Source organism: Lytechinus variegatus, chromosome 18 (genome assembly GCF_018143015.1).
Source record: "Lytechinus variegatus isolate NC3 chromosome 18, Lvar_3.0, whole genome shotgun sequence".
In the NCBI taxonomy this organism is placed as follows: Eukaryota; Metazoa; Echinodermata; class Echinoidea; order Temnopleuroida; family Toxopneustidae; genus Lytechinus; species Lytechinus variegatus.
Window position 1 is genome coordinate 8,349,168 of NC_054757.1, and position 17,495 is coordinate 8,366,662.

At 39.1% G+C, this 17,495-nt stretch overlaps 1 protein-coding gene across 3 annotated transcripts in view; it reads right to left on the bottom strand.

Moving 5' to 3' along the window:
• Positions 1 to 14,708: 14,708 nt before the first annotated feature.
• The window catches only part of LOC121431841 (paladin-like), a 69,216-nt gene continuing 66,429 nt past the window's right edge, over positions 14,709 to 17,495 (bottom strand). For all 3 annotated transcript variants that reach the window (XM_041629601.1, XM_041629603.1, XM_041629602.1), the window contains exons 17-19: positions 17,338 to 17,478; positions 16,314 to 16,466; positions 14,709 to 15,495 (exon numbers count right to left, since the gene is read on the bottom strand). In XM_041629601.1, the coding sequence (XP_041485535.1) occupies positions 15,346 to 15,495; positions 16,314 to 16,466; positions 17,338 to 17,478 (444 nt within the window). In that variant the 3' untranslated portion in view covers positions 14,709 to 15,345. The remainder of the gene's footprint in view (positions 15,496 to 16,313; positions 16,467 to 17,337; positions 17,479 to 17,495) is intronic.

Genomic DNA, 17,495 nt, shown 5'->3' on the forward strand with positions numbered 1-17,495 from the left:
ACAATAATACATTCAAATAATGTAAGAAAAAATAACAGATCACACCAACAGAAATGTGAATTCCTATCATTTTGTTCTTTGTGGCTTTCAGCAAAAATAAAGATAAAAGGAACAAAAAGCTACTGTCACTGCGATGAGTTTCACTGTGATATCGTGGCTCTATAAGAAGCTTAGGGATTTGTTGTTGGTTGATGTTTACTATTGAATACACAGAATAACCAATGCAATCTAGAAATAAACTTATACCTTGTGACCTGGCCAAGGATATAATTCACATTGAAATGTAATTAATATCCTAAATCTATGTTTTTACAATAACTGAAAATTACAATTACCAAAACTATGCACCTCGGGTTTGTTTCTATAAGATACCCTTGGTTTGTTATCAATTCATGACTTTAAGAAAGCCTGTAGTATTTTTCAAAATGAGTGATTTCATATACTTATTTTAAAAAGAAATTTCATTACACTATTTAATATTTAATATGAAAAAAGCAACTTTTTCACAAAATCATGATGAAAAAGGACAAACCAAAGCAACATCTGCAAATACATTGGCAAACAAAGTACATTCAACTTTGTTACTGAAACACAAATACTAAAAATTAAAGAATTGGCACTCTAAAGGACACAACAGGGCAAGGCAAAATTAAAAGTGAGAAACAAAAAGCTTCTCTAAAATCAAATATAAAAAAGAATATAGCACACTGAATGATCCTTTTGCTAAAAAATTATAAAAATAAGTTATAATAGACTGGACGGAAACAACTAACAAATAAAACAAATTGGTGTCAGATACAATTAAATTTTCTTTCAGGTTTAAATTTTTCTATCAAATTTGTATTCAAATTTTATATCATTAATGAACATAAATACAAACAGAGAATAAGATATAAACTGCAAATGTTCATGCACACCTGAAATCCCTGAATTGTTCTTTCATCTTTTTGATCTCAATTTTGCACAGAAGTTCGAACAAATTAAAATGCGTCATACATTCATACTGTTAGGTGGGGTATAAAAGAATCTTTATCTTCAAATTTAGAAACTTTGAGGACATTCCAATGAGACAAACAAGGCTGTATTTAGAATAATGGCATAGCCGATGGCTGCAGCCTCCTAATTGTTTTCAAGCAGTTCAATTCATACTTATAGACAAGAGAAGGTTGTCACTTAAATTCAATATGGACTAGGAACCTTGTATGTCATCTTCGAAGTCCTCAACTTCCATATTTTCTTGTTTGAAATATACATGAAATGAAATACCCTAATAAATTTACTTTGCCCAATGGTGGGCCCGGCAGCCGCTGTGCAGCGCCAGATCGATATAGCTCTATCCCTTAAATCGTTGAATGCCAAACGGGGTAGAAGCAACTCTAATCTTTTTTAAGCATCTCTTGGTCTGATGCGGTCAGGGTTTGAACTCCCGACCTCCCGGTTGTGAGACGGACGCTCTACCAACTGAGCCAACACACCGGTTACCCATAATGCAACATTCTGAGGTATTTTTCTCATATACCTACTTCATACAATGATTGGTTTTTTGCTAAGTGGTATAACAGGTACTTTCATCCTCAAATCATGTTGGTATTCCTACTAAATAAATTACAGGCAAATTCATACTCTTTTTAAATGATAATTATCCCAAGAAAGTATATTTCAAGACTTAGTTATAACAGTCAGTGAGAGACAACACAAAGTATTTGCTCTCACTTTAATGTATGTCAAAACTCTAAAATAAAGATTTTTTTTAGCTCTCCTCAATATGTGTAAATTTAAAGATTTTGCAAGGTTTTAACAGCCCACAAACCACATGTTCAATAAAAATTTTAATAAAATTATTATGAGTGACATAAGCACCCCACCAATACCTACGTGTTTACATCATTCATTTCATTGCACCATATATATTCATCTCAACTTTGTTGGTGCATATAACAATTAAAAACACATTAAAAGTCACTACAATCTTACAAATTTTAAATGATATATTTTTACAGGCTTGCATTCAACAGCAAATTAAAAAAACTTAATTTCTGAAGAAAAGGGTTTTCAAGACATCCTGAATTCTTCCATATCGTACATGCAATGACCTATGATGAATGTTTCCATATCCAACATACCAACAATACATCTAAATCATGATGTTGATGGTTATTGAAAATATAGAAAAAAAGATAATTGGCAGTTAAAAAAGCAGCCATTTATTCTGTAAAATATTGTCTCAAAATCAAAATTGCACATGTATAATTCATCTCATTTATGATTGCCTAGATATATTACCTGTGTTAATGCATGCGTGAAGCTTGCTTTGTGCGAACAGTCATCAAATACTTCCCAATTTCAATTGTTGAAAACCCTGTTCAATAGGAATACAAATTTGTATCTGGGGGAAAGTTGAATGTATAAATACAACAATGTGAAATAATACTGTACAATTCATCATTGCACAAAAAGCTATTGAAATCTGATTCTCCACATTTGTGTCTGTCCTTAGAACCTTGCAATGATGCTTTGCAGGTCAATAGTCCAAACATGAAAAAAAAAGAGTCAATACTTCATCACTTCAGTTTATGGTGATGAATTCAGAAATAAAAAGCTTAAAATACAAAAGCAGATCAGGGCCCCGTCGTACAAAGAGTTGCAATAGATCCAATCCACCACAACTATGGAAAGCCAGCAATGTCAACATTTGAAATGCATGTTTGCTCAAAATGTTTATTGGATGTGATGTATATTCATACATTCCATAGTTTTCTTGACAATCATGCAGGGGCCGCGGAACGATTTTCAAAGTGGGGGGCTGACCATGCACAAAATCACAATCATATGGTAATTTTTACGTTTTTGTACAGTTTTGGAAAAATAAGAGTCAAAAGGGGCCTAAGCTTTTGATCCTAGCAGAATCTTCTTCGGAGGCAAAATGACCTCAAGTTTTGGAAAAAAGTTGGGGGGGGGGGGCCTTCCCCCCCCCCCCCCCCCCCCCGGCTTTCGCGGCCTCTGTCATGTACATGTACGCTCCTCTCTGCTTACAAGTGGACAATGAGCAAATTTCCTGTAAAAATATCATGACATTGATGGATTTCCATATAGTTGAGTTTGATCGGATCAATAGCAACTCTTTGGGACCCAAGTATACAGCTTGAAAGAAGCACAATAGTCTAAAGTGCCGTCCTCATTTCTTATCCTTCCCCTCATGGAAAACGTCACATCAATAGTGAATATGAAGTCAAAACCTGATTTTCAGACGTTGAAATAGCACAAATTTAGGATAGCACTGGTATTAACTCTTTGCCTGCCACAGACGACTCGCGGCACATACAGCGGACTGCCAACGACGACTCAAGTCACAGTTCGCACACAATGCATAAGGCACCCCAAACTTAATGTGGCGCAGGGGGGATAGTGTACGTGGCGGGCAAAGAGTTAAAGCTTTCTATAAAATTCATCCTGTTTTATATTCAGTTCCAAGGTCTTGAAGATTAATACCATTAAAAGCACACTACAATAATCCATCAGCAAATAACACAATAGTTAATAATGACAATAATAATAGTAATAATATTAATAACAATAAGAATCACAGTAATAATTTATGAAACATCTATATAGCACTATTTCCATCCCTGGCTGGGCACACAGCACTGCACTTGAAAAGCTCTACAAGTTTGAATCTGTCCCGAATATCAAAAAATATATGCCCTCCGTATTTCTTTTTGAGTACACCGACACGCATGTAGGCAGTCGACCAAATATATTCCCGCCAGCAGGATAACGAACGACAAGCAATTCTTCAAACAATGCTATTGCTACATACATAGAATCTCTACGTATATAAGTTACATGTAGAGGAGAATGAAACCTTTGGAACAAGATAGCTTGTGTGAAAACAGAAAAATCAAAGAAACAGATCAACGAAAGTTTGAAAAAAATCGGACAAATAATGAGAAAGTTATGAGCATTTGAATATTGCAATCACTAATGCTAATAATGGAGATCCTCAAACTGGCAATGCGACAAAGATGTATGATGTCACTTGTGAACAACTCTCCCCATTACATTAGTATACATGTATATTTCACTTAAATTGCCTCTTATCACATCTGTCGGTAGATCATGTGTTCTTTCTATAGGAGGGCATGCAATACCGATTTTTAAAGAATACATCATGGATAAAGAGTTTGTGTCACCACAAGAAAAAGCTGAAAGAGACATTTTGAAGGTATTTTATAGTCCATCAAAGGGAAAGTTGTTCACATGTGACATCACACATCCTTGCCGCATTGCCAATAGGAGGATCTCCATGGCATTAGTGATTGCAATATTCAAATGCTCATAACTTTCTCATTATTTGTCAGATTTTTCTCAAACTTTCTTTGTTCTTATTATTTGATTTTTCTGTATCAACACAAGCCTACTTATTCCAAAGGTTTCATTCCCCTTTAAGATAGGAGATAGTTAACAGAGTCAGAAGAGCATGAACTCATATGATCCACTGGTGGGGTAAGCTATTGAATATGAAATTGACAAACCCTCCCCTCTGAACTTCCTTTTGCTTTAGTGTGTTCAGCATCACTGACTAACATTCTTAGAAGTGGAGATCCAACTGTAAACTGAATTCTAACATTCTCTTGGCTTGGTAAGTCTCTTGGCTTGCTAAGTTCATCTGGCACAAGCATCTGAACAGTGAGCAAAATAGCTTTATTTGTACCTTAAAGGGGGTACTTTGGGCTGAAAACATCTAAATAAATAGAGTAAAATTCACAGATCTTCGAAATGCCATTGCTTTGTTATTCCTTGTCCAATTTTGTTCAAATTTTTAATGTTTTGTTTGTCTGATTTTTCTTCAACTGTTCAAATCATATCATTTTCAGCCTGGAGTAGGCACTTTAAGAGATTACATGTACTTTAAAAGCTTTAAAATAAGGAAATTTTACAGACGCCAAAAACATGATGAAAATGATGACAATATAATCACCTAACTACATCTGTCAGAGTCTATTGAGTATTGCTGGTGGTAGCGGTGGGATCGTGAGCATAGCAAAAGGCCATATAGCTCATCATCACTGGTAATTTTGACCTCTTATACAAAATAATGTATTTCACACGCTACTAACAATCTGAAACTGGGTTTTGTATCATATAGTGTATACATCATTTGCTCTGCAGCGGCCATACGGTGAGTCGAAAACAGCCGTTTTAACATTTTTGTACGAGCTACATATAGGTTTTTTGAATAAAAATGAAAATGGCGGTTTTCGACTCGCCGTACGACAGCTGTAGAAGAAATGTGTGACTGAGGTATTAGCAATTGATTGAATGCTTGATTTTCATGATTGATTTTACATTTTGCTCGGTGCAAGTAATTGCAAAAATTTGTTTAGGATGAAAAAGTTCCGACATATCGTAATAGCACAAGGAATTTATTTAGAACTAGCTTTTTAATGGATACTTCAGAAATACTGACTGCTATTGATAACTTTTGTCTATACTCATGTACATTGATCAACATTGTTTGATGATGTATCCCTAAAGCAGTCAATATTATATTGTTACATTTACAGGGGGAATTTCCCCAAAGATCATGAGTTCATGCGCTTCTGTCTCTGTACAAGCACAGACCTGCAAATAGAAACATGTTCACGTCATCAGAAAATAAACAACATCCAATATATACAAGTTGAAGCATAGTTAAATCACAATAAAGGGAGTTGTCACAAAGTTTCACAGTATCATGCAAAGTTATGTATAAGGGATGGTTAAAAGTACGATTATTTTATTTTATACAGATTCCCAACAGTGAAAGGAAATAATTTACTACACTGCGCTATACTTACCTATACCATCTCATCAAATTGCTATTCGTTACCCTAACTCGAATAGCCACCGGTAAAAACTCCCCGAAAAAGTGCATTCAGGTAGCCTGGGAAACCCGTCACGGAACGAGACCCATAAAACCCGGTCTCCGCATATAAGCCTCCTCTTTCGTTACCGCGACGTCGCTGAGTAAACGTTTAGCCACCGCGCTTCAGTGTTTTTCTTTTGAATCACGATGTCTGAAGAAATAACTGACATGAACATTAATTCCCAAGCCGCCCCAAATCTCAATCAAGGGGAGAATAACTCGGTCAAGACAAAGCCGAGGGTCAATATTTCGGCCAAGACAAAGCCGAAAAATAATGATAAGGCGGCCAAGACAAAGCCGAAGAACAAGAATCCTAACACTAATAACCCGGCCAAGACAACGCCGGCTAATACCTCTACACAATCAGACACCCAGTCCCATAGGCGGGAGGTAGACATGGGTATGGATAAATCGGAAGAGACTGTTTACACTCCTTCCGATCGGGGTAGCTCCTCATCAAAGAATAGGGCGGGCAAGAAGAGGCCTCGCGATGACCACTCGTGTTCTCATGACAATCAGACTCAAAGTCTTGACCCACTACAACCCCCTGTAATTCAGAAAAAGAGCCGACTGGCCCAGGATTGTGACAGGTCAGTCCATTCATTGCCAGACCCCGCCGAGGCGGGTAGTTGGATCTTGCAAGCCTTGCAGGCGGCCCTTCCCCAGCGGGCGCCGCCATCGACCCTTCCAGACCCCGACCCTCTGGATTTGCTTACCGCCAGCCCGGCAAGTAATAGACAAAGTCGCCCGAGACAACGGTCTAATGAAGACTCGACTCATTCTAGACGTAGAGAGAGGTCTAGATCGCCTCGTAACGGTCGCAGAGTGGGGGCTAATGATAACTCGCCTCGTATTAGCCGTAGAGAAAAAGTATTTTCCATTGTGGGAGAATCTGATTCGGAATTTGATTACCACCGACCTGTTACATCTCGCAGAAGAGATTGGGGCGATTTCTCACCATCTAATTCTAATAGCAGCCCCGCGCATTCCCTCCAAGCTGCCCAGCATATGGGATTCGAACGAGGACAATCACCATTGGGGGTACGAGAGAGTTCTGACTTACACGAACGCGATACTCCGGCTAGTGGGAACAGGCATCAGTCAGCCCTGATCTTGACTAAATACTGCCCTCAACTTCGGGCCGAAGACAATACTAGTAGCGAAACTGAGCGAGAGAAGTCAATCTTCCGCCTGAACTCGTCCCTTACTCGTTCGGACGAAGTTAGTCCGGCGATCAAGATGGATGCCCCGTATAAATCCTGCTTTCGGGGCCTAGATAAGCAACACTCTCGGCTTAAACCGATCAGTAAAGAAGTGTCGAGGGATTATCGATTTGCCGCTCAAGACTTTGAGGATTTTTTGTGCACACCTTCGGTCCCGGACGTTGCTTTCCGTGTCGGGGATGCGGGAGCGAGGAAGTCTAGATCGGGCCGTAACCCTCTCCGCAGCTCAAGCTACCGCTCAGCCGACTATCAGCTTGCATCGCTGGACGCGGCCGCCCGGAGCAGTATGAGACTCGCGATGTACCAGGGGTGCCTGTTAACCGCTCTTAGTGAGGCTGAGCGGCTTGGAGTCTCTACCGGTGACAAAAACTTATTGTTAGAATCACTCACAAAGATTGCTGATCTCCAGTATGAGCAAGCAGCAAGATCAACTCTACTATGCTCGAGGGCAAGAAGAGCCAAAGTTTTAGATGCCCTCAAAATTGAAAAAGAGGCAGCAAGACTGCTCAATAAGCTCCCTTGTGAAGGTAAGGACTTATTTCATGGACATTTTCAAGATGTTTTGGATAAGTCTATTTCAGCCAGCACCACAGCTGACAAGACTTTTTATAGGCTCTCTTCGAGTAGACCTAGCCCGCCAGGCACCGCTAATGCTAGACAGGGCCAGGCCCAGAGACCCCCCTTTGCTAGCTCTAGCTCCAGACCCCAGCCCCAGGCCTACAATGAACATAAGGGGTCATCCCTCTCCTTCTTCCCTCGCTCTGGTGTTGACGCCAGGATTGAAAGGGGCCGCGGGGAAAGTCATAGGAAACCTCGGGGTGGAGGTCGGGGCCGCCAGGCCCACTTTCAGCGCACCGAATTTAGGGCCCCCACTCAAAACCGGGACTTTTGACAATCAAACACTAGTCATTCCCCACCTTCAGCAAGTCCCAGTAGGGGGAAGACTTTTTCTTTGCTTACAGAACTGGGAAAAGATAACCAAAGACAAATTTGTTCTAGAGATACTAAGGTCGGGATACAATCCAAATTTCCCAAGAGTAATTCATCCTTCCCATTTTCGACAACAGACCCCCATACCAAGGGATCCTTCACGCCGAGAGGCTCTCCAATCAGAAATACAGTCTCTACTCCACAAAGGAGCTATCATAACAGTCCCAGACCACAAGTCCCTCATCCTCTCCCCCGTTTTCCTGGTAAAGAAACGCTCCGGGGGTTTTCGCATGATAATCAACCTAAAGAAGATAAACAAACTCCTCCCAGATCAAACATTCAGAATGGAGTCCCTTTCAACCATCCTACCTCTGATAAAACCCAATCAATGGGCAGTCACTATAGACCTCAAAGACGCTTATTATCATGTTCCTATAGCCCCAGAGGCCTGCAAGTTTCTGGGCTTCAAAGTAGGAGACGTTTGTTATCAGTTCATAGCCCTTCCGTTCGGCCTAAAGCCGGCCCCAAGGATTTTTTCCCGACTGGTGAGAGTCCTCGCCGCAGAGTTAAGAAGGCGAGGCATTACTATCTTCTGTTACCTGGACGACTGGCTCCTCCTCGGCCCTTCCAGGACCTCTCTTGCCTACAACGTAAGCGTTGTCCGAAAGCTAGCTTCGGATCTAGGTTTTCTGATCAACAAAGAAAAATCAAGGTTCACACCAACAAGATCACCAGAGTTTCTAGGGGCGATAATATCCATCCCAAACTTAATAGTTCGCCCTTCCCCTCACAGAATAAAGAAGATCCAGTCAGTAGGTGCAGAGCTCTACTCAAACTCATGCTCGCCAGCCAGAACTTGGCAAATTTTCCTCGGTCTATTAGCAAGCCTAGTGGATCTAATCCCGCAGTGCAGACGACATATATGAGGCCACTCCAACTGCACTTCCTGAGACACTTCAGGCCCAGAATTCACCCCAGGGACCATCTTGTTCCCATGACAGATGCGATGATGCATGCAATTCATCTGTGGTCAGCATGTCGATTTCTGAACCAAGGGAAGCAAACTCAGAACCCAAAACCAAACCTCACCCTAACGACCGATGCTTCAAAGCTGGGTTGGGGAGCACACATGGGGAAATTCAAAGCCTCCGGCCAATGGCAAGAAAGAGATTCAGCACAGCATATCAATGTTCTAGAAATGAAGGCGGTTCAACTGGCTCTACTTGCCTTCCTCCCCCAAGTTGCCAACCAGTGCATTCTGGTAAAATCAGACAACAGCACAGTGGTCTCCTACATAAACAGGGAAGGAGGGACAAGGTCATCTACTCTTTGCTTCCTAACATTGGAAATTCTAGCATGGTGCCAGAACAATCACATAACCCTAAAGGCTTGCCACATCCCAGGGAAAGAAAATTACATTGCAGACTTCCTCTCTCGGGGAAGTTATCTCCCATCAGAATGGCAACTCAATCTCACCATAGTGGAGAGAATCTTCAGTCAGGGCGACCAGCCTCAGATAGACTTATTTGCATCAGCCCTGAACAAGCAGCTCCCGACTTATTGCACGAAACATCAAGATCCCTTAGCCTTTGCGACAGACTCCCTAACAATCCCTTGGAAGGGGATCCTGGGTTACGCCTTTCCGCCCTTTCCCATAATACCTCAAGTGCTGGAGAAAGTGAGGAAGGAAGAAGCTTACGTTCTCCTCATCGCACCTTGGTGGCCGAGGAGACCATGGTTCACAACACTTACAGATCTCCTAGTGGGGACTCCCAAAAGACTACCCCCACTGGTGGACCTCCTAAAACAACCCGGGACGGACACTTATTACCCGAACCCGGAAAGACTTTGCCTAACACTCTGGCCCATCTCAGGAAATCAGCAACTAAAGCGGGCCTTTCGGAGAGAGCTGCAGACATGGCCTCTAGATTCCTGCGATCCTCCACCAGGAACACTTATGATTCTAGACTCCAGAGATACTTCCGGTGGTGTGACAGTTTACAGATTGATCCAACCTCTGCCTCTTTAGGTAAGATAGCAGATTTCTTACTTCTACTATTTGATGAAGGTTTATCTGTCTCCTCCATAAGGGGTTACAGGTCAGCCATAGCAGCCATTCATTCAGGCTTCTCTAATGGGGAAACTATCTCAAATTCAGTTGTCCTTGCCAGACTAACAAGATCCTTTTTCTTACAGAATCCTCCTCGCCGAAGACTCTTCCCCAAATGGGACCTTCCGCGGGTCCTTCGGGCCCTGGCGAAACCCCCCTTTGAACCCATGCATAAATGCTCCCTCCTTGATCTGTCCATTAAAACAGCCTTCTTGTTGGCTATAGCTTCAGGTCAAAGACGTAGTTTGCTTCATGCACTCACGGTAAGGCCGGGTCATATCCGTTGGGAGAAGGGCAGAGTCCGCCTGATCCCTAGACCAGGTTTCCTAGCTAAAAATCAAAAAGAAAGCTCTAAACCTTGTGAAATTGTTCTTCCAGCCATTAACAATCTCTCGTCAGTTTCCGAAGATAGGTTATGGTGTCCTGTACGTGCCTTGAAGTGGTACATTGATAGGACTAAATGTATTCGCACTTCCCACCAACTTTTCATTAGTTCAATAGAACCTCACGGCCCTGTTAGTCCAATTACAATTTCCCGATGGTTAGTACAGGGGATCAAGTCAGGTGGAGGGGACGCCATATTATCAGGGTCCATTAGAGCCCACGATACACGGGGCATAGCAACATCTTGGGCGCTTTTTCAGGGTACCTCTATAGAGGAGATTCTCCAGGCAGCCTATTGGACCAATTCCAATACCTTTGTATCTTATTACTTATCCGATGTTATAAGCCGAGACACAGGTTTTGCCTCGGCGGTTCTGTCCTGTCCTAATCGTTCCTAAACTATTTCCAGTTGATATATTTCATTAATGAGGTTGATGTTATTTTTACCCCTCATTCCTAGGGTAGCTTCTCCAGTTGGGAGACTGCTCCATTTTATAGTCTATCAGTTTCTTTATCGTTATGATATCATGTCTGGAAAGGGTCTCATTTCTGCCCCTCCTCCAGTTTTTTCCGTGCTATTCTAGCAATTTGATGAGATGGTATAGGTAAGTATAGCGCAGTGTAGTAAATCAGAATGCTCAGTAGTGAGCATATTATTTACTAACAAGCTATACTTACCTATAACTCCCCACCCGTCCTCCCCTGCAGACTTCGCCCCTCCTTGGCTACGAAAGAGGAGGCTTATATGCGGAGACCGGGTTTTATGGGTCTCGTTCCGTGACGGGTTTCCCAGGCTACCTGAATGCAGTTAGCCTTTTTCGGGGAGTTTTTACCGGTGGCTATTCGAGTTAGGGTAACGAATAGCAATTTGATGAGATGGTATAGGTAAGTATAGCTTGTTAGTAAATAATATGCTCACTACTGAGCATTCTGATCATTTTCCTTAAACAAGAATAAAAAACAATTTTCATTCTACTACATAGAATCATATGAAGAAAATTGGGAGGGCAAGATGTATTAATGAGTTGACAAGTTGGGGGGAGTAATAAATACAATTACTAGAAGATGGTGATCATTATTCGTGGAGGAAACTTCACTGGATATAGATGAGATTTTCTTCAGGGCAAGAGTCGCTTAACTATATCCGCTCCTGTTCAGAATAAATTGTTCCCTCAAGTCCACTTTGATCGTCGCCTCTCATTTTTTTTTTATTCTGCAAGAATCTATAGGAATAAAGGAGGCAGATTATAAGAAGCACCACCACCTCTAGACGGACAAAGAGATCATGTGACAATAACATCATCACTGATGCATTGTCGAAGTAAGTACATGGATAATCCTTCCAATTTTAGATACCAATAATACTATTTTGAATCATCCAATACAGTAGTCATGTAATATAGTGCATTTTCCTTTCAGTTACAAAGCACTACATGTACACATACACAAACTACTTCATGTCTGGATCCCTAAAACAATACGTGGTTTCAAACCGCCTCGATCATAAGAATCCCTGTTGAATTACGAGAACTTTTTTAGGCTAAAAAATACCCATTAATCTTGCATTCACACCGCCCTGAAACATACCCTACAGGATAAGTTCCTGAAGTTATGAGCATGAGTATGGTCTGACATGCAAGCGTGGCGCGAAATTCAAAATCACTAGCTCAGCAGCCTTCCAACACGCTGGGTCAAAAGTTCCTGTAAATTGCTTTCACATTGCCAAAATACCTGCAACCTTGGAAAAATCCCCGTAAAAGTTCTTGTAATCGCCAAGTACCTTCTATTTAGCGGGTATTTTCTGTCGGGGAAATTACGAGTAGTTTGCTTTCACATTACCAAAATACCGGGAACTGCTGAACTTCGAGGCGGTCTGAAACCACCCTAATAATTACACATCTAAGAATGACCAGCTAAGAATTATAGACATGAAAAGTGCATACACCATGGCATTATATCATTTTGTTATTGCCAAGTGCACTGATGGAGGATGGACTACATGTACATAATAATCTTTTCAACATGATTAAAAAAAAAAATCAATACGCAAACACATAATAAAAGACAAAAACTGATATTGTATTGAACATGATCATTTGCGGGTAATTCTCTGATAACAAAAACAATGTATGTGAAAGTTGATCAAGTATGGTTAACAATTCAGCCTAAGCTGTGCTTAATAAACCACTTTTTTCATTAAATTGGAATGAATCGTACTGCACACAAAATATTAGGGTTTTTTCTACTCTAATAGTACAGTCTTAGAGGGTATTAGAGATTTGAAATTAACTGCAGTTGTCTATATGAAAATATACAACTGATATATCATGTGTAACTAGAGCAAATTGATTTAACTGCTTGCTGTAAGTAGCAGCCAAGTGCAAATTTGCAATGAATTGCAAGACATACTGATTTTCGGAAACCAAAATAGACTTGCAAATGAAAATTTTTTTGAAAAATGGTTGTTCACTTATCCACAAAATTCACAAAACACATCACGTCAACACAAAAAGGTTAAGTATACACAATAACACATAAAGCACAAAATATATCATCTTGAGTTAACAACCCGCTCTACTTGCAGAATTTATGTGGGTTTTTTTTTCAAATACCAATGTAGTATAATAAAGGCACTCGTTTTCTACAAATTTGGTATACATGGAATACATACTTCTATTATTCCCAGACATCAGAGCAACACGTTTGCCCCTAAAAAAATCAAACAATTCACAAAACATTGAGTGAGAAAAATACAACAAACATTTTGAGTTGATGCTTCTAAATATATTTGACACATGAGAAATATCTTCTATATACACCATGACGATATTTGGTATAATTTAGTTTTTTCATAGACATAATTTACACATATATACATGGAGTTGAGAATTAACCATCATAAGCATCTGATTTAAATGAATACACATATACTGGTATAGACAGTTTAAAAAGTTCTGCTGTCAATTAAATAAATTGGTATCCACTTGTACATAGTAAACATAATTAACTTTGTTCAAAGTGAAAAACAGAGGTAATATAACCCCTTCACTATTTGGTTTGTTTTGATTATCTCCCCACATCTGAACACTTTAAAATACTAGCACAATTGATTTCTCTCCCAGGCAAGAACTGATGATTGATTTTCAACAACAAAAAAATACACAAATGAAAAATAGAACCTTTAAAGTAGCACCCACTTTGATCTCAAAGTATACCCGTGGTGTTTTCAAACCAAGAGAAAGTGCGCTCCTTTTATTTCTGGTGGGGATGCGTAGAGGGAGCCTCAAGAACCATACGCTGTTGGCTGCTTTTCAAATGAAAAAGATTTTGGATACAACATATAAACTGTGATTTGAATAGCAGAAAGACTGCAAAACATGGAGGTTTGAAAAGGAATCCATTATAAAACACATACAGTATGTTGTTTTCAAAAGCTACTGTCTTTCCCAATCCTTTCATTCTAAAGGAATGTTATATGACTAGTAATGACTGACCTAGTATGGTATTCAATTCAGAGCACCAGTAAATTGCTTCTTATATTACTTGGCTTAGCAAAATACTAAAATTGGGATCACTTCTAACCATTTACTTTATCAAGCCGAATTAAGGCAAAATACTTTAAGGGCAAGTCCAACCCAACAAAAGGTTGATTTGAATATAAAGAGAAAAAATCCAACAAGCATAACACTGAAAATTTCATCAAACTTGGATGTAAAATAAGACAGTTATGTGCATATCCTGGTCGGTATGCAAATGAGGGGACTGATGACATCACCAACACACTATTTATTTGTATTCTGTTATATGAAGTATAAAATATTCTTATTTTTCCCCCTTGTCATGTGAAATCAAGTTTTATTCCTCCCTGAACTTGTGGAATTCACATCTAACATTATGTGCTTCAGTCAAGTTTTACATTATTGTCAATTCTGTAAAAATTGAAATATTGCATAATTCAAACAATAAAAAACAAAAGAAATAGTGAGTGATGGACATCATCGACTCTCTCATTTGCATATCACCGAGTTGTGCATATAACTGTTTTGAGAAAAATAAGCGAAACTTTAAAATATCACAACTTTCTTATTTTACATCCAATTTTGATGAAATTTTCAGCATTGTGCTAGTTTGATTATTCTCTATTTATTCAAATCAACATTTTTCAGGGATGGACTCGACCTTCAAAAATAACCATGGTGACGTCATGAAGTCTAAGCCAAATAATGCCCAATGTAAGTATCCATCTATGCAGTGTATGACTGTACAAATGAACCTTTGTAAACTGGACATAAGTTATCCAGGAATGGGGCTGACTTAAATTTAAGAAAAATACTCGGCTTAAAGGGATAATTGAAGAGCACAGCTGGTTAAGTATTTTACTTCAGAGGAATACTGAAAAAAAATTAATGCAATTCCTTCATCTACTGAATTGAATACCAGCCATGGCATTAAAGAGCTGGGATTGGCATATAAAACTGTTACATGACACTTGTTTGAAGTACAGCCAAACTACATGCATTAAATGTCAAACTAGTTTGGGTCTTTCAAGACATGGCATGGAAATTATAAGTCTGAGAAAAGTAGTCTTTACACATTGAGGTTGCTGTTGGCCGTTTCATTCAATTAGATCTTTTTGAGAATAGCACAGTTTTAAAGGTAGAGGTCTTGTTCAAAAATTACAGAATTATGTTCACAAGTTAGATCAAATTTGGCTGTTTTAACGCTGAATCCAGGTCAATTCCTTAGACATGAGACATGCCACCAGCACTCTTCTTGAATTCTTGACGGATGTTTCAAACGATGTAACCTCGGACGATTGATTTGGGATTAATCTCCCGGCACCATCTATCCCGCATGGAACTAGAGCCGAAGCGAGATTCAATGTCCAATTCACCAAACGAAAGCTGGTCCAAGATATCGTATGCACCCACTTTGTAACCAACCTGTAAAAAATGCCACCAGTTAACAAATAATACTCATTTTGTCAAGAGGAGAGTGATATAAAGGTTTTCTAGAAAGGAAATAAATACATAAAACAACTTTTGCCTTTAATGGGCAGTGTTCCATTTTTAAAAATTTGTGTCATTTAAAATTTTTGAGAGCTCTTTGCATTACCGGTACTAAACTAAATCGCTGAATATTCTACATGGGTAGTATTCTATGAATTTGGTATAAAATTAACAAGATATCAATCCCACACTTCTATGGAATGCCAGTGAGGATTTCCATATTCCTCTTTTATGAAAATGAAAGTTGACCAAAGAAGCAATTCAAATTCAACTTATGATAATGTCTGTTTCTTTTTTATACTCTCTTCTGGATTTAAACTCCAAAGTAAATTGTATTTTTTTACTTTTCTTTTCAATTTCTAAGTTATTAAAATAGCAGAGCTGCCAACCTGAAAAAGAAAATTTCAGTATTTTTAAAGCTGAAAATCAGTATTTTGATGATGACATCACTATTTTCAATGAAATACCATAAGACAACACATAAGACAACACATAAAACGGAAACTTTAGAAATCAGTATTTTGCATGAAACCATCAGTTTTCTTATTTTTCAGTACTAAATACTGAAAATCCGTACTACTTGGCAGCTCTGAAATAGACACTTAAAAAAATGTGGACCAAGTGATGTCAGAATATTACAACCCCCAAATCGGAAGCATGCGTGTGAAACTTGGTTTTAACACTTTGAGCAGCATTTAAACACAATTCTGTTAGCAATGGTCCCCTGCTAAAATGAAATTGAATTTACTCACAGTTTTCATCCAATACTGAAAGGGCATCTCCCAGTTTGTAGATCTGTGCATATGCAGGTAAGAATTGAAGAGGATAAGGTAGATGTAGCGCTCGAGGTTGTCTAAACTCTGCTGGTGCAAGCTATCTACCTCCTCCCCCTTTGCCGTCTTCAGCTGCATGAAAAGGTAAGCATCACAAAATTCATTGTTTATCAAATTGCAATTCTAATGTACTACGTAAATCATAACTTAGCACCCCTTAATATGATTAATCTATATAAAAATATAAAGACTACCATCAATACAATACCCGTTCCCATTCTAAATTCCATTATCCTGTAGCATTCAATCAGTCAACCCTTTATTCATTCAAATCCACCGGTCCTCGAATATGGAATTCCCTCCCTTCCAATGTAATATCTAGCACAAATGTTACTGCATTTAAAATAAAAGTCAAAAGTTCACTTGTAATTATGTATGCCAATTAATCACAAAATTTATTTCCACACCCTTTTCCTGACCCCCCCCCTCTCCCCTGTAGGTTTACCGTCTTATTTTCGTATGTATTGTTTGTGTTTATTACTGTTACCTTTTCACTTTTATGTACGATTATATATAAATATATGTATTGGGTGTCCCACTCATCAAGCTCTTGCTTTTAGGGGCACCGTAATCATTTAAACTATACTGTACATTCATGTATGATTTTGTATATATTTTGGTTTCTATATTGATTTTTTAAATGATTGAATAAAATGAATTGAATTGAATTTACTTGTAAATATCACTGTTTAATTAGGGATGTGGACTAATCGAGGCAGTAAATTTTGAGATGCATGTGATCGATACATCAAATTGAAGCTAGAAATCATCCTTTCTTGATTTATTAATACTCCATTTGGCCAAGAGTGACAATAATTTAGTTATGAAATGTCATGCTGTATTTCCAATACTAACTCTCCATACACAGTTTGACCATATAACACGCAAATTTCCCCATTGGAATCAAAACTCCCAGGGTCCAGTGAAAAGATGTAAAACAAACCTTGTTAAACATGGAGAAGATGACCTCTCGAAGGTGAAAGTGCATTGGGGTCATGGTCTCGGAGCACTTGTCAAGCATGAGGTCAACCTCTCGTTTGACCTGGGTCCCATGGGGCAACCGCATCACCAGTTTACGCACAGCCTACATGGAAAAACATA